Below are 23,426 nucleotides of genomic sequence, written 5' to 3' on the forward strand. Positions count from 1 at the left end.
CATCTTCCTCCCGCCCTTCGACACCTCCATGGGGTCACTTATCAGGTGCAGTGGAAGACTTTTCTCCTTTATTTTTTCCTAAAAAATACTTATACTTAGTTACAGTAATTTGCTGCCAAACGAAGAACAACTCTGTCGCTATGGCATAAGAGCAAGTATTCAGGATGTCTGGGTTTATTCCTGATCTTGCCACTGAGGTGTTTCAATGAGTTCATTAGAACCAGATCTGTCTGAAAACACAGCACTTGCCCCGGGAGGCGCGCGCAGCCCAGCACCTTCTCGCTCCCAGCATCTCCCCCGGGTCTCATCTTTCAGGCACGGGGGCCCAGGGACAGGGACGTACCAAGAGAATAATCCAAATAACCCAAGTGATGCAGGGACTCTGTAGGGAAGTGTGAAAACAAACATGCAGATTATGGTCATAGCCAAGGATAAACTTAATCCTTCCTTTTTGTACAGTTTTTTAGCACAACAGGAAAAGGAGGATGTTTTCTATCCCCACTCCTCCTTTATTTAACTTGTATTTTTAGTCTGAAGTTCTTTGAGAAGGAAAGCATTGCAGGCATTGCTAAGCCTGAGGCACACACAAACCAGAACCTCTGAAAACAGAAAAGCAACCACCTTGAATACTGATCTTCACTAGAATATTGTGTCTACCACATAAATAATACTTGAACAGGCTTCTTGCAGTCGCTGGTGTCAGAATGACTGGATATGTGCTAAGAGTACACACGTGCATCTTGGAGTAAGCAGTTTTGCTGTAAATCACAGCTAGTTTGAGATTCATGCTTTGTCCAATCTCACTGGCTCTGCAAACACAAGTGTCTCTAGCAGAGGCACTCACATCCCAATCTGTGCTGCCCTGAGCCCTGAAGACAGCACCCTGGCAGAGACCTGCAGGGTCCTTACACACTGCTATGGGCAGAGCAAGGGCCTAAAACCCTGGTAATTCTCTGCAGCACATTTTTCATTGCTGTTCCACCAGCAAATTCTACTGGGGCTTTGCACTGATTAACGCAGCCTGAGGCCAGACCCCGCACAGCGCACTGTCCCCTCCGCAGGAAGGACTCCACTCGCCTCACCACGCTGAGGAGCAGCCTGTGGCAGGCCTTGGCTCAGTGCTTGTGCTGGGAAGGGTGTGTGGCACTCGTCCCCTTGGTGGCACAGCTCGGTGTGCCAGCACGCCTGGCTGCCCTAATTGCCGCTGTTAGGGACACGCTGCACGTCCAGCCGTGTAAACAGGGTGATGCTCCCCCAGCCATTCCTGCCCGCTGACCTGTGCAAAAGCCTATTTTGGGCAACTGCTCCAGGCCACTGTGGGGGCTGTAAAGCACACAAGGCCGTGCCCATGGCTGGAGCCTTATCTTCAGCTGATGAAGGCATGCGCAACAAAATTAGATCAGACTGATACTACTGAAAAGAGACTTTTTTTAATTGCATCCAAGTCTGCTTGGATACTGCAGTTGGAGAGGAAGCAACAGAAAAAAAATCAGTTGGAAAAAATGATGTATTTCACATCATTAGGAAACAGCTAAACTGTAGCTTTCACACACCACCTCGTTAAAGATCAACTGAGTATCAAAAGCTGTGTAAGGCAGCGTGCTGAGGACAGTAGGCCAGCCTCTCGCCATGAAATCCAGCAAACTGGTCTCTCCAGTTTCCCATTGTGATTCACACCGACTGTTCCAAATGGGCAAACCCTGAGCAAAGCCACCTCCCCAGCATCAGCCTGTGAATTCCTCAGGCCTGATGAAACGGGCTGTGCTCATAGCCGGGGTGAGAGACACTTGTCGCCAGCGGTGATTCGGACACACCGAGTCACTCCCTGGGCTGCAGAGCAGCTCCTTCTCCTGCTGCTTCTGGCCCTCAGAGCACACCGGTTGCAGGGCTGGGGTGTACAGGAATGAGCAAACACACACATATCTCAGTCCATTGTCCTGGAAATGAATGGGCAAAACAAGCGAGGAACGGGCAGAGAGGCGGGACCTGGCTTTGGGGACAGGGAAACAAGGGAGATGTGAGTAGCTGTGCTAAAGAAGCAGAGAAAACTGAACATTTGAAAACTGTCACTGAGGGCTTCCGAGCTGGGCATGAGACAAACAAAATGCAGCTAGAGAGCATCCATGAAAACTGTCCAATATTTATCTCCCAAATAAGGATCCTCTTAGGAAACAGGCACAGGATTTACTTAACACGGGGGCTCATTAGGTCATTCCCTGCCTCTGCCCTACTCTAAATCTGTGAGCAAGGAAGCACAAAGGGTATAAATTCACAGCTTCATGTCTCTCCTCCTGCAAGCTCCTCCCTGGGCACAGCAGGACATTTGCACAGGAGTGAGAGGCAGACTATGGTCCTCATGTACTAAATACTCTGGTGCTGGTCGTTTAACTAAAACCATTGGCATTTATTATTTTTAAATATCCTTTTATTTAGACAGATAAAGACAGATAATCTTTTCTTATCATTATGTATTTTAGCCTTTCCTCTCGCCCTGAATTTTCCCTGATTTTGCCTTCACATTCCCTTCATTGAAATGATTCCCACTTTTCCCCTCCATTACACTGATCAATCAAACTTGAGTTGATGAGGACTGATGATGGCATTCCAAGGGAAATGCCACATGGTTGCATCAGCTAGTCTGCAGACCTGCAAGGTGTTGTAACATCTCCCTTTGCTTAGTAACACACCGAGAGGCTTACCCTTTAAGTACTCACCCAAAGGCTTACCTTTGTCCTGAAATAAAAACCAAGATTAAATAGCAATCTGAGTATGCTATGTGGGCTATGACACAATACATCTGATTAAAAGAATGTGTGCTTTCTGTCTGGTGTGATGGTTGGTGTCACCACCACACTGTTACAGGGAATTTCTGAGGTTTGCATCTGAAAAACAAACAGCTAAACCTTCAAAAACATGCTGACCTGGAATATTATCTGCAAAGAACCAGAACCACACACACCAAGCACACTTTGCTGTTGTTTGTAAATGACTTTTAAGGAGTCAAGTCCATGTCTGTGGGAGTTTGTGTCACTCCATAAGGAAGTGTTTCTGTAAATCCGGAGAGCACTGATGAAAAATTCAGGTCACACAAACAGTTCAGGAAGTTTTCAAACTGCTGGTACTTGCAGCAAGCAATCCTAATCCATTTCAGTTCAATCATAATGGCAAATTTACAAAAAACAGCACCACAAGCATTTCAAAAATAGTTTATTTTCAGATGATGTAGTACTGCAAATATCATCTTCTCCAACCAACCAAACCTGACCCCAGGTGGGAAGCAGGTTAGTACTGCCTTTACCAGGCTTAATGGCTAAACTCATTCTGTCTGGTGTCATCTGTACCATTGTCCTCTGGAATCTTTATTTTATCCCTTCTTACCCTCTAGAACTGGAGACAAAATCTCTTCTTCTACCCTGGCCAGTGTCCTGAGTCTGGCCACTTCTGACAATGGAGAGAACTCAGAGAAACTTGTTACCCTCTGCCCACAGAGCAGTCAGGACCTCACATTGTCTGATTTTTTCTGCCTTCATGCCAGCACTGCAGGTCAGCTGGGACTGGGATGCAAATTACCTGAAGGCTGGGCTCTTAGCTCTTAATTGCAGTTTTCCAATTCTAAATTTATGGATTGTCACTGAGCTTTAAATGTGCACAAAGGACTCAAAGTACCTTGGCAAGGGGATGGTATGTGAATGTAATACCTGTAAAAGTTAATGTGCTTGATCCTTCTAGTGGTGATGAATGAAGCCATGAAAGACTCCCACCCAAATTTTCTTCATGTTCACTATAGTAATCCAAACCAGAAAAACATCAAAACCCCTTGCATACTCTTTAAAGAGGAAAAAAAAGGTGGAAAGGTCTTGTGAATATAAAAAATGCAGAGAAACGATTGCATTAAAAACAAGCAGGTTGTGTTACCACAGTTTTGCTAAATTAGCTTAAATTAAACATTTTGTTTAGTCAGTACAGCTGGATTAAAGTCTGCATGGGCTTAAAGTAAAACCCATATATGTGTGGAAAACACTCAAATTGCAATGAACTCCTTTTGCAAATCCTCTCCCAACGGGTGTGCAAACCATGTAACTGTTCTGCATGTGAATATTCAGAATTTGCTGTGAGGTTACCTAAAGGTGTTTTAGTTAAACAGCCAAATGGAGTCAGCAAAAAGCACAAAGTAGAGCCCAGAGAGCAGGAGGGTGTCTGAGCTGGTCATACCTGCCCAGTTCAGGCATCACCACTTAGATGTTACTCAGTTGTTCCAATTTAGTGACCCAAAATGACACCTTCTGTTTGCCTAATGACAGCTCCCCAGCTGTGCTGATCTTCACTCAGATTTCTTTTTGGCTAAGTGTGGAGATTGAGGACAGGGCACTCCATAAAGTGATACCAGCTATCACTTAACTGGCACAGAAAGAACCTGGACATGGCCACAGCAAAAGACACAGAGGTAGCATTTCTCTTAAGGTTTCAAAAAAAACAAACAACACAATTGGCAGACCCAAATATCTTGGATTCAAAATCCTCTATCACTCACCTGCAGAACACCAAACAGCTCCAAGTCTTGCTGAGGCCAGTGGAAATCTTTCTGCCGCCACAGCAACGCTGAGGACACGCAGCAATTGAGGCAAGAGCTATGTACAGAACTGTCACCCTTTGTCAGGGAACCCCGAGCACGTGGGAGGAAGATGGGACTGTTTGTACATCAGTGAACAGGGATTCTGGAGTGTCATGTGGCAGGGGAGCAATGCAAGAGAATGGGGTGTTTCATGTGCTTGGACATATCAGTGACAAAGGAGCCCTAGAAATATTGGCTGAAAAGAACAAGCATTTGCCCTTGGGCTCATGCCTGTGTGCTCAAAATAAGGCTTGTGCAAAGATTAGGCCAAGCCATAGGCCTCCAGCTGGAGAAGTATGGAGGGACATGGCTGGGTGGCCTGTGGGACAGGAGGAAGGCACGATACGATTGCGGCTCTTGCCTACCTGCGGACGACAAGCTTCAGCTTCTTGTAGGAGCCTTTCACCAGAGAGATGGCCTCTCTCCTGGAGCTGCTCAGCTCCACCTCGTTGATGTTCACCACTTCATCACCAGCCTGCAGCTTGGAAGGCAGGGAATCTGCCTTCCCTCCCTCTTCGATCTGCACAGGAGAGAGGGGAGAAAGTGAGACGTGCCTGACATGGTTTGGCTTTCACCTGCAGAGCTGAGCGTGTGTTTCTGTTGAAAGAATTGATCTACCAGCCCCAAACTCTGCTCTTGGATTAAAAAACCCTGGTCTCCCTTTGCCAGCCAGCTCACTTAAAGGTCTGTGCTTGCCACCCCTATGTTTCATATAGATGGGAGCCTGGAATCAGCAGCCAGATGAGTTCTGCCAAGAAAACACTGTTTAGAATAAGCCTGAAAAGTCTTTGGTATTTGGAAGCAGTAAACGCCAGCAAAACAGCCGTGGAGCGCCTCTTGATAAGAGCACCCAGGCACCAGCCCAAGGGCAAAGCCAGGATTAGAAGAGCTTGGATATGATTTTTATTTTTTTTGTTCAAGCTCCCCTTCGGGACCCAGATGCCTGATGAACAACAGCTTCTTTCTTACTGGCCAGCAGCAAAGCAGGAGCACTCAGGTGTAGGTAGTTAATGAAGTGCAGCATCTCTGTAGGGTTTTTCAGCTAGGGATATAAAGAAGGTAGATGATTATTTGAGTTTTATGAGAAAGTAAGCAGTCTGCTCTAGGCTATGTAGTGGCAAGGCTAGAAGCAGAGTCCTAGGGCACTTCCATCTGCTTTGTACATGGTGTAGTGACTCCCCATCCGTGTGCCAGCAGAAATACACTAAGTGCAAAGAAGTCAGTGACAAAGCAGAGGACAAGAAAATCCAGCCCAGGATCTCTAGCACAGCAGAGGGCCAGGTTAGGCACTGCAGATCCTGAGTTCCAGGAGCCTCAGGAGTGCCACCGGCTCCACGTGCAACCAATAGTTACTCTGACTTCAAAACTTGCCACCACCAAATCTGCTGTTCAAAGCACCCAGCAGTCCCTGCTCAACAGAGGCTGTGGCCTGTGTTAGCAGGTGTCACAGGACCCACTCTCCTGTGTAACACCTCCTTGCACAGCAGAAGTATTTAATACCTTCCCAGACATCCTGCTGCCACAAAGAGAGGTGTCTGGACTGGATTCCTCCTCGGATCCAGGCAGGAAGGGCAGCTATTTGCAGGGGTGGGATTTTCAGAGCGGTGAAATTGCACGCATACTTCTGGAAGTTGCTTTTATTTCAAGTCAGGCCAAGCAGTGTGTAATTGAGCCGTGCCCCAGACATGTAACTCAGCACATGCAGACACACTGCCCATATTTTTTACCAGGACATTGGTTTTGGTGTTGAACGGTGATTTCTCACAGGCAAAGGCAGTCTGTTCCTCTAAACCAAGGAATTCCAGCCCAGGTACCTTCTAAAATGTAAAATCTGACTTCCCCAAACATCAGCCAATAAATTCCCCAAACCCCCTACAAAGGGAGGTAAAAATCATTGTCATTCATCTTACCAGGAAGTCATTCCACTGATGAATGAGTTTTTTCTTTTCTTCTTAAGAATGGATAAAACCACAGGAATGAGCCTTCGCATAAAGAGCCTTGTATCACAATTACCAGGAAGGGTGAGAGATGAAACATTAGCCCTTGCTGCCAGTATAAATAAATAACAAGTGAAAAATGCAGTATTGCTGCAGTTTATTGCTGCTGTAAAGCAGAACAGGTGGGTATCATTTCAATGAAATACAATAGTGGGGTACTAGGGGTTAGATTAACTTGTGATATAGTCAACAGAAAGGATTTTCTGTTTGTTTTTGTTTTATGTTACAGCACATATGCTGGAGAAAAGTCCTGCTTGGAAAAATATGTTTTGTAACAAATACTAGCTACTTCAAAGGCTGTGATACTCATCAGAGCATTTGCATTCACTTGTGCCTGGATGAGCCCTAACCTTAAAAAAATCAACAGAATCGTGAGCTGTGCTTCATCATCCAACAATTCCAATTGTAATTACATATTTGAGGGTTTTCACTTCACAGGAGCACTGTTTTAAGGTTCTCCTTGGGCTACGTGGGCTAGACCTTTCTTTTTCTCCTTTCTCAATGAAAATGGACATTCAGATTCTTCCATATTCACCTTTATAAATAATGTGAAATCAAACACTTTCAGGGAAGACTAAACCCTGCAATACTTCTGATAATGCTGATAACGTTATCACTGCTCTGAAAGAAATCTTTCTTTAAATCCTGATGCATTCCAGCTTCTCCCTACATCAAGGGCTCTTAAACTGCAGCCTGCAAGGCCAAGCAGCCAGCCATGGTATCAGAATAAAGGATGCCTTTAAGAAAAGCTTGTTAGCACGAGTAGAGTCATCTGCAAGATACTGCAGAGGCTGAAAGTGAATTGCTTTGCTCCTGTGCATTTAAACTGTCCATGAGCAAGACCAAAAACCAGAGGCACATTCTGCCTTTGGAAGCTTTTGGATGTAAGGACTCACATTGTATTGTTGGCACAGTTCTCTAACCTATTACTAAGCTGCTAGCATTCTCGTCTGTCATCTATCCAGCTGGGGTTACCTGCATACAAATTCCTGAAAGTTCCTGGAAGAAAACGTTCACAACAGGCCTGTGACCTGGTACTATTGCTCAGAGAAGTAAAAAAGGCAAAGAAGACTCATAAGGCTCCATCAAAAGTCCAGAAATGAGGCCTTGTCTCCCAAAGCAAAGCTCAGATGCTCCATGTCCATTCTTCCTCTTTGCATGCCTCTGAAAATATTTGTGTTTAAGGAGCGGTGATATGTCATGGGAAGGATTGAGTGATTCAAACAAAACAAGCTGCACTATAAACACAAAGCTCTATCACAGTGAAACAATTATCAACAAAGCAAACAAACTTCAACATGCAGGTAACCCATTTAAATGGAACACCTGCTTCACTGCACGAGGGTGCACAGAGTCCAGGATGGGACGTGCCGGAGGCATGGAGTCGAGGATGGCAGACATGTGCACACCATGCAGGCCACAGCAGCCAAGTAACACCAGGTGGGCACCACTTCTGCCTGTGGTTCCCTGCTCTTTACAGCCTGACTCACCCTGTGCACCAGATCCTGAGTGAGTGGAAATGAGAAAGCGAGTTTTCCGCTCTTCCCTAAATCCCCAGTGGATCCCAGTGCTGTCACTCAGCCAGGGCAGAGCAGCAATGCACTCTGTTGTTTCCAGCGTGCAAGTGGAGCAGCCACAGCATTGCCAAAATCACTTGTGGCAAACATGTGATGGCCATAAGCAACAGGACCTAGTGCAAGGGGTCAATCAATAGCCTGCAAGACCTCTTATGGTTTATTTAAGCAGAGAAAAACAAGGTGAAATGCAGCCAGCAAACCTTGTGGCTGTAATGGTTGTCACTCATCCATCAGGATCAGGAGGAGCCAGAGGGAGCCAGCCAGGGACTGAAGTTGTTTTTCATTTTGGCTGAATTAGGCCAACTGCTCTGCCAAGTCAAGTTATGAGACGTGACTCTGGCAAGCATGGGGTGGAGGAATACCTGAAAACCAGTCTGGCTTTGAATCTTTGGGGCTGGATTCAATGGCTGCTCTTACTAGAGGTGCTGTGAACAGAGCCCAGGCAGTGCCAGGAGGGGAGAACAACCCCTTCTCCTTTAAAGCAGCAGGAGCATCTTACAGCAAAACATGTCAACAGCATAAAGACTTCTGTTTTCCATGCCTCAGTTCCCCACCTGGAAATGGACACAATTGTTCTACCTTGCTCTGTCCTGTTTAATTAAGCTGTGAGCGCTCTGTGATGATCCAGATCTTGGCTCTTATTCCAGATGTCTCTGCAAATGCTTAGCTCCCAAGCCCTGGCCCTGGGGAGAGTCCATACCAATTAAAAACATACAACAGCACAGTATCCCTTTCCAGAGGGTGTTCCACCAGCCATGGACAGGATGGTTCCTACTTCTTGTGAAATCCCATCAAACTTCTGTGATTCCAGCACGTTCCATACAGCTCCTCTTTCTCCTGTTTACCACAAACCCATCTAGCTGAGTCTGTCAGGTTCTTTTGGAAGGAGGGGACAAGGAGCTCCCTGCCAAGCTGGCCTCTCCTAAAACACACCCACTTCAAAAGGCCTCCACAGTCTCCTGGGGCTGACACAAACTCCAGTCCTGCTGTTGTCTTTTCTGCAGTAAAGCCTTCCATGCCCACTGCCCTTTGCTGAGAATTCCAAAGGCCACCCCTGGTCCTGCTTTGCATGAACATTCCAGACCATTTTCTTGCATTAGAGGAGGCTTCTTGTCACTCAATAGATCCTGCAGGAGATTTCAAATCCATGTGTTCCCCCTTTTTTTGGCTTACTGTAAAAGCAAGAAGTTGCTTAAGCAGATCACCAAGGATACATAAGACTTACTACTACTGCCTTTTGTTAGGCTCACTATGGTTACTGTAGGTTTGGAGAACACTGGCTAACTGAGAGCCTTTCTTGATTATTTTATAGAAGTTTTCTTTATTTATCCCTCTCTTCCCTTTCTTCTACAAGCTTTTGTAAAAACAAATTCTCTGCAGCTCTTAAGATGGATTATTCCATCTTTGTGTCCTTTCTATGATGAACGGTACGTGTGATTCCTAAGCTGCAAACTTCCTGGCTCGAGTTTCTCAGTGAAACAGAGGAACAGCCAGGCAAGATGTGTGCACGCTGTATGCAGTTGCACAGGTGAGAGCAGAGCCAAGCAGCAGGTCAGGACAATTCCTGGGGGACACCTGGAGATGCCCTGGAAAAAACAGCAAGCCAGCGTAGCAGGCTGTTGACAGAAGCAGCAGCAATTGCAGTGACAAACTACTGCCCATTTCGTGTCTGGTATTATAATGATGCATCACATATGAGCTGCTGGAGATGGCTGTTCAGAATCCCTGAGCTGCTGAAAAAGATTTTATAGGAACAAAAACAGGGTGAAAGGAGAAGAAATTTTGCCCTCATGAAGGGATAGAGGGAGCTTTCTCTGATGCAAGGACTCCCTGACTTTCCCACGAGCAGCATTACAGAAAAATGTTCTCTGCTTTAGACCTCTTGTTTTCAATATTTTACTGGAACCATTTCAATTCTTTTCAGTGGAAAGATGAGTTTCTGTTGAATTTGGGGTTCATCTCTTCACAAGGTCACTAGCACCAGTGCACTGCGAGGGAAAAGGTTAAACCAGAAAATCTGATTAGATTAATTTTAAATTCATCAGACAAGGTTTTACTCACTTCTCAGTGCCAAGACTGGAACTTGTAACTGGGAGGACCGGGATGTTTCATTTACCTGTCCACTACACAGTGTAGCAGAGCAGTCATGCATTGCACCCAGTGCGAAGCAGAGCGCGCACATTTTACCTTGCTCAGAAAACTCACTTAGCTGCTGGATTGATGTGGGCTTTGTCTTGGAGATTTTTAATCCCCTGTGGAAGTTCAGGGATGGTTCTCAAACCTAAAAACAAAGTTGCAGAGCTGCTGAATGTCTCCAGAGGATATGCTGCTCCCCTCCTTCAACCTTAATGCCATGCCACAAGTGGGGCAGCAGTGACATGCAGCAGACAGAAATTCCTCCCCATTGTCCCCAGCCTCTGTGTCAGCGTGACAGAGCAGTTGAGACAATTCAATCAAGAAACAGTTAAGTCAAAGGTCTCCCCCTGGAGCCATGTCTCTGCTGGATTTCCACATCCCTGGTGCGTGCATGCATCTCCAGAGAATTCAGCTATTGCCATTTACTCCAAGCTATGGAACGAGTCTCTAAATCAGTTATTGTTTTATGCTGCAGCTAAGCAAGGAAGGCTTTTTTTTCTCATGGTGTTCTGCATTGTTCTACAATAACATTTCTGCTCCCAAGTACAAAGCATAGCAGTGTGCAGACTAATTTATTCCAGGTAATCATACAAGGTTCATATGGAATGAGTTCGCCTTGAGAGGCTGAACTTTATTCAGGGGAAGAACAAGTTCAACTCCACAGTTTTGAAGGGTCAGCAGTGCTCTGAAACCTTTTCAGTACTTTAAAGTAAATCTGTTCTTTAACACAGGCAAAGGAAGGCATTTTCTCCCACACTAAGCCTGAACATGTTAATGAACAACTCACAAGGATGTGAGTGCAAGTGGCACAGATGGTACAGGGACTGTGGGCACCAAAGCTGCGATCCAGCTGCAGATATGCCAGTGGGATCCGTGCACGAGGGATGCGAGGATTCAAGGTCATTCCTGGGACTGCCCTGCAGGCTCTAACACTTCCACACCTTGCCATTTCCTGCGTGATTGTTTCCTGTCCTGGGAGCAAGGTTAATCTCAGCAGCCAGCCCCTCAGCAAAAAGTGGCAAGAAGTGAATGGAAAACAGATTGCTGGCTTCAGCTCCAAGAGATAAGGAGACATGCCTGGATGAGTTTGCATCTGACTCCTCTTGGTGACTCTAAATTCCTAAGTCAGTGGAGGAAAGAAGGCTTAGCTCTTAAGATAATTTTCCACCTTCTTAAGCACAAAACTGTTAGGCTCCCACAGAGATTTCTATATTTACAAGAGGAAGGGGCAGGGAAAACCAAGTCTTCTTTCAACTACTGCACTAAGAAAGATGAGCCTGTGATGCAGCTTTGACTCAGGCCTTCAAGAAGCATCCAGGATCTTTTCTGTAACAAGAGGCAAAATTAACAATACATTTTCTCCACCCCTCTTTGTATATAGAAGGAACTAATCTCTGTTTGCTGTGGGTAACACCTCGAGCCGTATCAGGTCCTGCTTTTAGATGCTTGGTACAAACACCTCATCATGGACAATTCCTGCCCAAATCCCTCCAGGATCAACGGGCAAGCTTGACAAACAGAGGGATGGAAAACAGATGTGGGAAAGCTGTGATGAGCAAGCAGAGAGGCAGCACCAAAATCAGCTCTCAGCTACACATTGGCAACATATGGACTGACCCTCGGGGCAGGGAGAAGAGCAGCTGCAGGACAGGGAAAAGCCAGCTGGTTCTTAGCCAGCATAAATCCATCACCAGTGCCTCTTCCTGCCTTTCCCTCCCGTCACTTACAGCTCACAGCAACCGGGCAAGGCAAGGGAGGATGCACCCTCCGAGGTGCACCTGGATCAGCTACAGAACAGCGATGCCAGTGCAGGTGCAGAGCAGCGCTTGCCCTTTGAGGGACCACTTTGTCCAGTTCTTCCTCTGCTTCCAATCCCAGCCTGCAGAACACACCCTGCCCATGCTCCTGGGAATCAGAGAGCCTTACTTCTCTGCTCACTGTTTGGTTTTTGTAAACAATCCATTCCAAGCATGCCACAAAGGGTACAGCACCAGGTGACACAAATATTGGGGCCTGGAGCACGTTAACTTGATCCTGTTTGGTCTGCGGCGATTATCGGCCGATATCGGCTCAAGGGGCTACAAGAACTCATTCCCTGTTCCTCTGTTGTAGCTGATACAGCTCGCCCCTCTCCAGAGCACACAAAGCCAGTGGCTGCACATGGCTGAGAGTTAATATTTGCTTTGTAAAGGGAGAGTTAAGAATAGCTGTTTGCCAAAGAGTCTGCTGGAAAGGTCTTCTGCTCTGCCCCAAACACACCCAAGGAGTCCTTTTTTTCACCCTGCTTTGCTATCCTGCCTCCAACCTTACAGTCCTTCCTCACATTCCTCACAAGGTGTCAGTAATTAAAAACCCAGTTCCTACAACATTTTGACAGCGAGCCCATTACAGCCTAGGCAAGGGGCTGTGGCCACCCAGCACAGGAGAGATCACTGCCTCACAGCTATGGGGCCAGTGGCACTCAGTGTTCCTCACTCAGTGCCACACATCCCTCAGAAATGGAGATGGGCCTGTGGAAGCAGCTGTAATTACTAAAACTGAGCTAAGGTGCTGTTCAGGGACTGCCTGAACCCTTCAAATCTTAGGATATACAGGCATTAGCTGTTCCTCAGTCCTTCCCACAGGGACTTGTACAGAGCACACACACCATCTCCAAGCCCTTGGTGCTTGCAGTGTATCCCTCAAACCGTGGGATGCTATGGATTACCGTTCCCTCACCAAGAGGTCAAAGGTGCAAGAACTGGCCCACCTCAAAAATGCCCCCTTTGGCACTGAGTGCAAATGGATCAGTACAGGAACAGGTCATTGCTTTTTGCTGTTGGCAGATTCATTGGCTGTGCACTGCACGACCTTCTGTACCTTCCGTCCCCTCCCTCTGGCTGCCCTTGCCATCTAGGGGAGCAGATCAGTTGGAGATGTGTCTGCAAAATTGGATTTGTTCCCTACTCCAAGGACAACTTTTCAAGGTTTGGGAAAGCCAGACCCAGCGTCACAGGAACAGCCAAAGAAGGAAATTCAGTCACTGCTGTAATCTCCTGGCTGCTCTAATGTGTCCTTCTCCACAGGATGTTTAACAAGTTTTCCCAGACTTTTGCATTACTTTTTTTATACTTGATTTTATGGCCAATATTGGACCAACTGCCAGGAGACTTTCTTGGGATTGTCTCATTTTGGGGTAACTGGAAAATATTCCCAGGTAAGAAAACATGGCTGAGATGCACACAGCTGGGATCAGTTTGGAGGAGAAAGGAGACAATCAACAGCTCTCAAAGTACAGCTGGTGAGGGTTTTTTTCATCACATGATTAGGTGGTGAAGTTCCTGCCTTGGCATATTGCTCACATGACTTCAAAGCCAAAATGTCAAGAAAATCCACCCTGCAATCAGGTAGCTCCATAAATTAGGTGAATCTAAAGCTATGGGATTTTCTGGCTAGTGGAACAGGTAGTATTTATCTTTCCTGTAGACAGATCCTTGGCCCCAGCATGGCCAGTTACTGCTTTTGATGTTTGCCACTTCTCTTTCCCTTATTTCCCTTCCCCAATATTAACACTTCCATTATACCTATTATAAAGAGCAATCATGATAGTAATGAAAACAGCAGTAATCATCCTCAAGAACTTTCCTTCCATTAGCTAATTTGACCTTTCAACACCATGGGGAGACAGCAGGAAGTATTGTTCCCAAATTAGAGAGGAATAAAAACAGGAGCCATGTTTATGTAACTTTTCCAGGGTCACAGAAGGCACCACGCAGCAGTTCTGGAGCCGCATTCCCTGCTCTGATTGAGGTCACACCCTGCACTGAGGCCAAACCAGACTCCCTCACCATTAATATTCCATCCACATCCCCAGCACTGGGGCATTTTCTCTCACAGCAATGTTCCCTTTCCTACAACCATGAGGAAGTGCCTTGGATGTCCTTCCATCATTATTCTTGGTCTCCCACCTGTCTCCACAGCTTTAATTCTCCTCTGTTTGCTGCGGTTGGCCTCTCCCTCAAGATGCTATCATTTCCCTTTTTACCTTTTGCCCTTCTTTATCATGCTCTTCTTTCTCCCTGAGCCCAGTAGTACAAAGCACTAACCACTGAACAGTCTGTATCTGAGAGGAAATGAAAACAGATGATGCAGCAGAGTGCTGCTTGATAAACCCACTGGAGCTCTTGCCAGGATTCAGTAGCTGCTGAAGGGATTTAGGTGCACTCAGATGCACTTCTCTCTCATTTTAATGAGAATCAGACATCAAAATTTTTAGTCACTCTCCGAAGATCAAAGCTTAGAGCAGCCAACAGCAAATAAAACTCAGTGCAGCATTCAGAGAGGTGTCCTCCAGGGCAGGAGAGTGCCGCTGGCATCCCTAGGGATGAGAAGGAAAAGCTAACGGACTTTCCAGGAGGAGCTGGGCTGGCTCACCCCAGCATCTTGACTCAGTGCCAGGTCACACACCCTGCACAATGCCACAGCCAGAGCTCCCCTCGGAACACAGAATGGATGGCAACGGCGCGCGGCTCAGAGCGACGGTGCCGGGACAAAAGAGGAATTTCACAGTCCAAGCCATTGTCATCACATCACTCTTGGCAAACCCTTTCTTTATTCCCCCAGCCTTCTGTAATTATTAAAAAGTCTTCTCAAGTGAATTTAGTGCCCATGAAAGATGCCAGACTCACAGCCTGCGAGATTCTTTTTCCTTGCCTACAGATCAGCTTGCCACCCCTCCTCTCTGCCACCTTCTTCCCAGTTCCTTTTGTCTCCAAGGAAAACTCCTCCTCTGAGATCTTCAGGGACGGTCAACTCCACAAATCCAAGTGCAGCAGCTAGTTTAATAAAATGGGCTTTTTCTGTGCAGCAGGCTATCCAAGTGGAAAAGAGCACGGGAACGGAAGCGCCTGTTCTTGCTCTGGCCGTGTGGATGTTTTGAAGTGTTTCCTGGTCTTCCTGAGAGCAGGAGAGATGGAGCAACACGCAGAATCTCCCTAGGAGGGAGATACCCAGCCCTGCCTGCAGTCACTGTCCCTGTCCTCTGCTGCCACCGCGCGGCTGCTCCACATTCAGGGGACAACCGCATTTCCCTGGAATTAATTTTTCAGCGGAAACAATTTTTCAATTATTACTGGTGTTGTGCCGCACTTAAACCACAGAAAATATCTGAGAAGGTTCAAAGGCAGTTGGTTGATTACATTTTATTGCGTAGGAAAGCAAGAATAAACTGTTTAAGAAGAAGTGGTATTTACCTTATTCCTCGATTTAAATTCTGACAACCCAGGCAAGGCTCATCAGGAAATGCTGCAGTTTTCTGTCTACGTACAAAATGAGAGGAAAGGGGTCCTGGCCCTTTCAGTTTGGCTGGCTGGTATCTTTCGATGCTTCCCACTCTGCCAGACATGATCTCTGAGGTCTCTTATTGCTGACAGTACTGTTCACCTTGTGCCTCAGAGCACATTCCCTATGAGTTTGTCCTGAAAGCACCTGATGCTTCAAAAAATTATTTAACATTCACGTTAATAAGCACTGAATTAATTTTGTTCGTGCTCTATGTCAATTCTTTAACTACTGCCCAAAAGCCCCTATTCACATGTCAGCAAAAATGTGTTTAACCTGCATAGGAGGGGTTTTCAGCAGCTCAAGAGAATACTGGAGCAATTTGGAAACTAAGATGATAAGAGCAGGCTTAGCTAGAGATTAACAAGGCATTTCACAGCATTCCGGGAACTTTCTTGTTAATTTTATACTGCAGATACAGACATAATTGTGCAAAAAGTGCCAGGGTGTGAGAAGAAAGACATCCCTTCTGCCTCTAAAACAATCCCTTCAGATGTGGGTGACAGGGACAGGCACCACCTATCCCTCCCTTTGCCTGAATCCTCTGAAGCAGCCACATCCTGCTGCTTGGAATTGTCTTATCCAGACATTTTAGGGAAGTGAATTTATACCTGCATTTCCAAGCTGAATCATTTACCTAGCCAAACACTTTCTGGCACAACTATTTTTAGCTGCAGTAGACACACAGATGAATTCAGCTGCAGTTCAGTTTGAGGCAGGTCCAAGTTTCCAGAGTTGTCAGGTGCCACGGAGATGGATGAGGTAAACAGACCTGCAAAAACACCAGGCACGCTGCCCGCTGTCCTCCTCCTTCCTGTGTGCTTTGGATCTACACCTTGCCCTGCATCTCCAGGATGACATGTAAATGCCTTTCTAGAGGAAGGGTTTCAAATTGTTGTTTTACTGTATTGTGCCAAGGACCAGTCCCACACAAGCACTGCAAACACAAATTGAACACACACATTCCCTTCCTGCTTTCTCCTCCACTTGGTCCCATTTCCTGGTTTCTCACAGTTCTCTCCTTTTTTTTTTTTTAATATTCATTTCTTTGCTGCTCTTCTGTTTCCAAAAATGTCATTGAAAATAAACTGACAGGACAAACAGCTCCGAGATTCCCACTAACAAGGGCGATGTGAAATGATGTGTTCGGCTCTCGGCAGCGAAAGGCCCTCGATGTCAGGAAAGAATTGGATTACAAAGATTCCATACTCCAGTTTTCTGTCTGACACAAAATGAGCCCTAACTCCTGCATCACCAGGAGGCCACTTGGCTCGCTGGCCCCCTCTCTTCTTGCAGGTAGTACCAGGTTCTGGAGGTATTGTTACAGACACGTGGTGGTGATGAATCCGGGTACAAGGAGCCCTTCGTACCCAAACAGTGCACGGCCTTTTCCATTTTCACACAGCCTTGAGCATTGAAAAACCATATTCCTTCTTCATGCTGTTTACTCAGTGCACTGGAAACTTCACCCTTGCATCCTGGGGTGGGAGGAGGAAGGAGAGGAGCAGGAATAACTAGAAAGGAAGGGAATGTGCCTGCTAAAGCCAGCCACTACACAGAGGCTAAACAGCATTTCTTTGATTGCCGTAGCTCCAGGGGATAAGGCAGCAGGCACATGTTTTTATAAGCTGAATTGTACATTAATGAAAATCCCAGGACATTCCTGCAAGAGCAGAGGCATTAGTGGTAGCTGGGACGCTGGCCAAATTCCAGGGAAGGTAACTACACTGTTTCCCTATGCTCTCCCTGCCACTTCAGTGAATGTGGTCAATTGTTTGAGCTCTAAGTGGCTCCACAGCATCCCTGGGATGTACAGCTCTCTGGGATAACATTCCCACTTAAGGAATCTTGGTGGAATTTAAAAATAGGTCCTGTGAATGATGACAAGGTCCTTCCTGGCAAACAATTTTGCAACAACAGCTTTGAGACAAACAAGCTACAGAAAACTTGAAGATTGCATAAAAGTTCCAAGAGGAAAGAACAAAAAGTACGCTGGAAACCTCAAAGCAGAAATACTGAGGCAGACACTGCTCTGTTTGGAATTAGTTTAATTAATATCCTTCCATGAGTTGATGAAAACCAAGCACTGCCTTGTCTGTATCAAAGCAGACTGTGCTGAACTTGTGAAAATCTTGGATGAGCTTTGAAGACCAGCTCAAGTTCAAAGGGCCTGGCAGGAGAACAACAAAACCACAGGGAAATGGGACAACAAACCTTATGTCTCCAAGTGTGAGTTTCCAGCTGTCCCAGCAGAGAATTTGGGGAGCACTAATACTGAACTGCTGCTGTTTGCTCTCACCCTTGCCAACGTAGTAATTAAAAATGTACACCGCTGGTCCTTTGAAAAGCTGCACAGAGCACCAATTCCAGTAAAATCCCAGCATCTATTCCTCAAGCTGAATTAGGAGCAGAGCCAGCTGACTCTTTTAGTTGAATCTCCCTTTTGCTGACAGGACAGACCCCCAGATTTGAACAAAGCCTGAGCAGTTTGATTCTCTCCTGCATTCTGGCCCTTACTGAGGTCAGGATTAATGCCTTCATTGCATGGAGAGCCAAAATACCGAGTATGAAAACAGCACGGTGATCTTGAACAGCCTCTTGACTGTTCCCATTGGATCCTAGAGATCCCCATTAAATTGCAGGTGTAACTCTGTGCTGGTGTTTGTCTTCAGAGCTAAACGGTGTGCAAGGCAGGGATGGAGTCCCTGCTCTCTACTTGCCACTGGCATTTGTCACCATTTGTCACAAGAAGTGCCAAGTCTGGATGTCCTTCTGTGGGGAAGCTGGTTCCAATCATTGGTAAAACACATAAACCCCAGAAGCCAGCCGCGGCTTTCAGAGGAGCCCAGGTGACTGTGGCCAGTGCATGATCTCAGCGATGTTTTCCACCCAGCCATCCCTGTCCTGATTGATTAACTGAGAGGGGACTGAAGGAGCAGCATGCAGTACTTAGCTAATTACACTGCCCGAGGTCTTTTGTCCTGCTGCCGCTGGATCGCCTCAATTGATTCTTTCAGGCCCTAAACAGCTTTGCGGGCTGCATGCCTGGGCAGAATAAGGTCTTTTGTCATACTTTAATGAACGAAAATGTTTTAAATCCTCTCCTTCTCCCTCCACTCCAAGCAGCAGCGAGGGTAACCCTGGTGCAAGGACAGCTGTGCGTGGCTGATGGGTGTCTGTAACCGTGAACGTTCTCCTCCTCCAAGGCTGTGAGAGTTTATAAGCTTCCCAGCATCAGCTATCCCATGTATCCGAGGAATCTGTTGCCACCTCCATCCCTCCACGGACTACGGGGGATGTAAGTCTTGGAAGATTTCTAGAATACAGCTAAAAACGTGTTAAATGTGTGAACGGTCAGCATGAGAACACAGGTTCGTGAGTAATTAATTCCTGCATAAACCAATCTGAAACTTTTATTTTTTGAGGGGAAAAAAATTAAAAATAAAAATCCCACCTTCAGTTTAACCTTTTCCCTTCAGCTTCCAGCTACTGGTGATGTATTTTTTGCAGTTAAACTGAAAACACTTAATGTTCCATTTAAAACATGGGACTGGCCGCATCCCAGCAAAGATCTCCACAAAATATCTCCTTGGCCAGTTAATCTAATAAACTTCTGCATATAATGAACACTTTCTCAGCATTGTCCAGAGTCATTAATCCTGGCACAGCCTCCCAAAGTACAAGCAGTAAAACACGGATGTCATGACCGAGCTATGAGCTGACTGTGTTGTGCTCTACGTGCCCATTCTCCAGAGCTGGTTATTTTTCAGCTGGCTGAGTTTTAGATGTGAATTAAAGTGATTAATAAATGAAAAGGCTCTTATCATCCATTCCTGTGCTCACAGTCCCTGAACAATTTTGCCCTGCCACTTGCCAACGAAGCTGTAATAGCTCACAGCATATGCTTCATCACTTCATGGTCAAAACTCTTCGTCTCAGTAATAAGGGCAAACCCCATGCCTTTTCCCAAAGGAATGGATGTGGGGAAGGAGAGAACACCTTGGGACTAACAAGCAGTCGTTAACCCACCGTGATCAGAAAATAAAGGCGTGCTGCTCTTTTGAGACTGCTGTTTACACTGAATGGGCTCCACGTCAGTTTTGTTCCCTTGGAGTTCAAGTTAAGTTGGTTCCAGTGCCAGCTTGGCGTGTCTGAAACGCTAATTGTCTTGTTTCCATTTCACACATCATCATCACAGTAACATTTCTGGAACTGGGAGACAAATGCCAGTTTGACTGGAAGGCGGACTGAAGCACAGCCAGAGAACCTGCAGGTTTAGTGCAACTCCAAATGTGGCTTCTCCCTAGTCCAGTAAAAAACACTGGCAAAACTGCAACCCTATGCTTCGGTTTAAAAATGACTGTTTCAAACAAGGGCTTTAGCTGAAATGCTCACAATATATTTAGGTGTCTGCTTGTACCTCATAGTCCCATAAAAGCATATTTCATTCAGGAAGCACAGAGAAGAAATCAATGTATTGATTTGCCCAGGGCCCCAAATGCACACAGGTGAAATCCATTTGGAGTTAAGTACTGAATCGTGACACGTCAATACAATTCTTTGCAGATTTTAAAACACTGTTTTTGAAACCAGAATTTGACTACTTGATTGACAATGAATAAATAAATGTATACAGACAACATAATGTGATAGGAAAATAAATTAGAGCATTTAACACAACATTTCCCTTTGCGTCCAAAAACACAGACCAAGTTTTAATATCTAGTGGTCTGCCATTGTCTGGTAACTCCATTACCTCAGCAGAAGGTTTAGAAGCTGGGCACAGGATTCACTAAATGCAGACGGTTCACTGCATGCAGGGAACGAAAGCCATGAAATATTTAGACTCACGCTCCCCAAAACAGCCTTCATTACACAGAATTCCCCTTCATTTTCCTATTGAGGAAACACATCCATAGTGGAGTTGAAGAAACTTTCAGCTTTGAAACCATTTTTCCAACGCTGCAACTATCCATCCACCCTGCTGCTTAATCAGACTCTTCTGTGATCCCTTCCAATCTCACAAGCAAACATGGAAGTGGCTGATCTTGAAGCAAATGTCAGCCAACAGATATTTCTTTCTTCTCTCTCTTTTGGGAGGCTGGTGAGAAGTGTTCCTCAGGCTTTCCCAAGGAAAGAGCATGCTCTGAACAAAACCTGTGTGCGCAGCACAAGGACTGAATAATCTAATGCATTTTTTAAAGTTTTTCTGCATTTTTTCCTTGTCTCCTCCTCTTCAAAGGTTGAACATCCTGCTGAAGCAGTGCATGAAATTCTGTTCCAAGATGCTGAACACTGTGCCTGAGCTTTATGCCTACCTGAATTCCTGAGTCTTTTCCTTGGGACAGAGCAATATGCCCAAGTAATTTGTTTTGTACCTTAGGGACACATTATTCACTCCAGTGAAAGAAAAACACAGGGCAATTTCTCAGCTGAGATCCTGGTGTTGTTCCTGTATGACAAACATGTTTATTTACATCAACTAAAGCACTGGCTTCTGGAAATCATTGCTCCATGTGTTATAGCTGGTGATGTTGATGAATCAGGAAGCTTTCTTGGGAACGATAGAGAAGGCAATACTGAACCAGGATCAAAGAAAGAGGTCCCATGGCTCTTCAGCATCATACAAGTTTTTCTTCAGAGCTCCAAGGAAAAAGGCCATCATAATTTACTTCCTAAGGCCTGGCCACTCTATCTGATGAAAGTTCCCCTCTCCATAGCTCAGGCACAGCACTCACTTCTCTTTCTCCCATCAGTAGCTAATTCCAAGTCCAGTTGTGTCCTGGAAAAAGCAGGGGAGGTGTGAAGCAACGGACTACCAGGGCCGGAGAGAGGTTATTTCCCCTGCTGCTGGGAGAGAAGCAGCCCAGATACAAAATATTGTTCTTTGATGCCATAGAGCAGATTTGGGATATTGGCCAGCTCCCAAGGGCTGTCCTTGGATGACTTTGCCATCGTTTCTCCAGGCAGATAATAATGCTCATCCATCACACTTAAACAGCCAGAACCAAATTCTGCTTCAGTTATGTCAGGGACCAGCAGAAGAAACACTGCTGACACCTCCCTCACTCTTTCCAGGTTTACCACAAGACAATTCCAAGAGCAGATTCCCACCCTGACTGTCCATCACGCCCCTCACAGAGGCACTCAGGGGTATTTCTTCAAGGCCCTTGTTGTTGTGCAACACCCCCAAAAGCCCTTTGTGTCCATCTTATTCTCATGGCCCAACACCTACAGCTAAGGCTGTGTTATGTGTCTGTTCTTGTCTTGCATCTCCTGTGTGCCAGCAGGAAGACCCCAGACAGAAGTTAGGTAAAAGAGGGCACAAGTGAGAGCCTGAGGTAGGACTGGATTGTGAGCAGCAGCTCTTTGGTCCTGCTGCAGGGCCACTTCTCTTGAACCACCCCGCTTTCCTCACTGCTCAGGAATTCAACTGCCCAAAGCCACAGCGCAGAACGGATCAGGCCTGTAAGCTGGTTTCACTTTTATTATTTGTCCCTAATCTCCTGTCAGTTCCCACGAAGGTTTTGAAGTATCGATCACCCCATAGCAAAAAGCTTCCAAAGAACAATGGATCTGTGGTTAATGAGTCCCAGGAAGTCCTCTCACCTCGCTTGAGCCCTCGGGGTGAGAAAGTTAAGTGCTCCTGTGCAAGCTCAAGTGACTGCTCACCATTTCCTTAATATTCCATCTCTTTGTGCTTTGCAGTTTGCCTTCTGCTGAGCTAATGTTTATTCTTCTAGAGAGCAGTTATTGTGGTAAACTGATATCAGACCAGCAGTGTGGGAAATAAGATTTCATCTCCCGTACTTCAACACTTCATCCAGGAAGGCAAAGAGAGCCAGCCTGAGAGCCTTTCTGTCTTTAGCAAGGATGACACCTTGTTGCTAGTGCAGCCGTGATGGCTCTCACTCCTTGCTGCTAACTGGGTTTCTCCCACCAGTGATCTCCCATAATTTAGATCCTGTGGGTTTTTTCTAATGGAGAATATATAACATTTCCCTCATTTCTGTGTGAAAACCCCTCAGGCACATCAGCATCTGCTGCTGTTGTCTGGGTATTGGGACACCAAGACCTCTAGGAACACAATTCTTTCCTGTTTGTTCATCTTAATCACAGCATTGAGCGTGTTTTACTTTACCCACACAGGTACTATTAGAGAAAACAATGGGATTTCTGAGCTGAGAATGGACTAGGCCCCATTTGTGCATTTGTAGACCTCTGCTATCCAAAACTGTGGAAGAAAAAAAAATGTCCTTTTACTTTTGCAGTTGTGGAGAGCAGATGATTCTGTATGAAAAATATAACTCTCTAAGAATGTTTTCTATTCCAATCTTGCTGACTAATCTTTCTTCTTCTAAAGTTTTCATCTTGCTGAAGGAATAAATGTGTGATGCTGTGTTAGAAAAGCCAATCAACTGCTCAGGCTCTAGCTGGGAAGCAACGCGAGTTCCCCTTTGTACAAGCTCCTCTCAAATGTGATTGTTTCCCCAGTGTCAAATTCCATGGATTTTAGCAGCTGAATGGGTACAGAATTTGACATGGTCAGAAACGTGTGCTTATAAAAACTTATTACCGTTGAATAGGCGGCGCATTCTTGGTGCACTCATGTGCGAAGTGCCCTCGGAGAGGCCGGCCTGGCAGCACCTCTGGGCCTCATTAGCACGCACAGGGACCCATCCCAGCTCCCCCCAACACCGTGCCGCCTGTTCCCGAGTGCCGTGGGGCTGTACGGAGCCAGCACCCTCGTGCAGCAGCTGTCCTCAGCTCACCCTGGGGCTGGCC

The 23,426-nt window shown here is 46.0% G+C and overlaps 1 protein-coding gene across 1 annotated transcript in view; it reads right to left on the bottom strand.

Annotated features, from left to right (window-relative positions):
• Positions 1 to 4,973: 4,973 nt before the first annotated feature.
• Positions 4,974 to 23,426, bottom strand: part of LOC147653309 (protein Shroom3-like) — a 32,510-nt gene continuing 14,057 nt past the window's right edge. Inside the window, exon 2 of the mRNA XM_086890803.1 lies at positions 4,974 to 5,132. Coding sequence (XP_086746929.1) covers positions 4,974 to 5,132 — 159 coding nt within the window. The remainder of the gene's footprint in view (positions 5,133 to 23,426) is intronic.

This window comes from Cyanistes caeruleus, chromosome 5 (assembly GCF_971803275.1).
Source record: "Cyanistes caeruleus chromosome 5, bCyaCae1.hap1.1, whole genome shotgun sequence".
NCBI lineage: Eukaryota > Metazoa > Chordata > Aves > Passeriformes > Paridae > Cyanistes > Cyanistes caeruleus.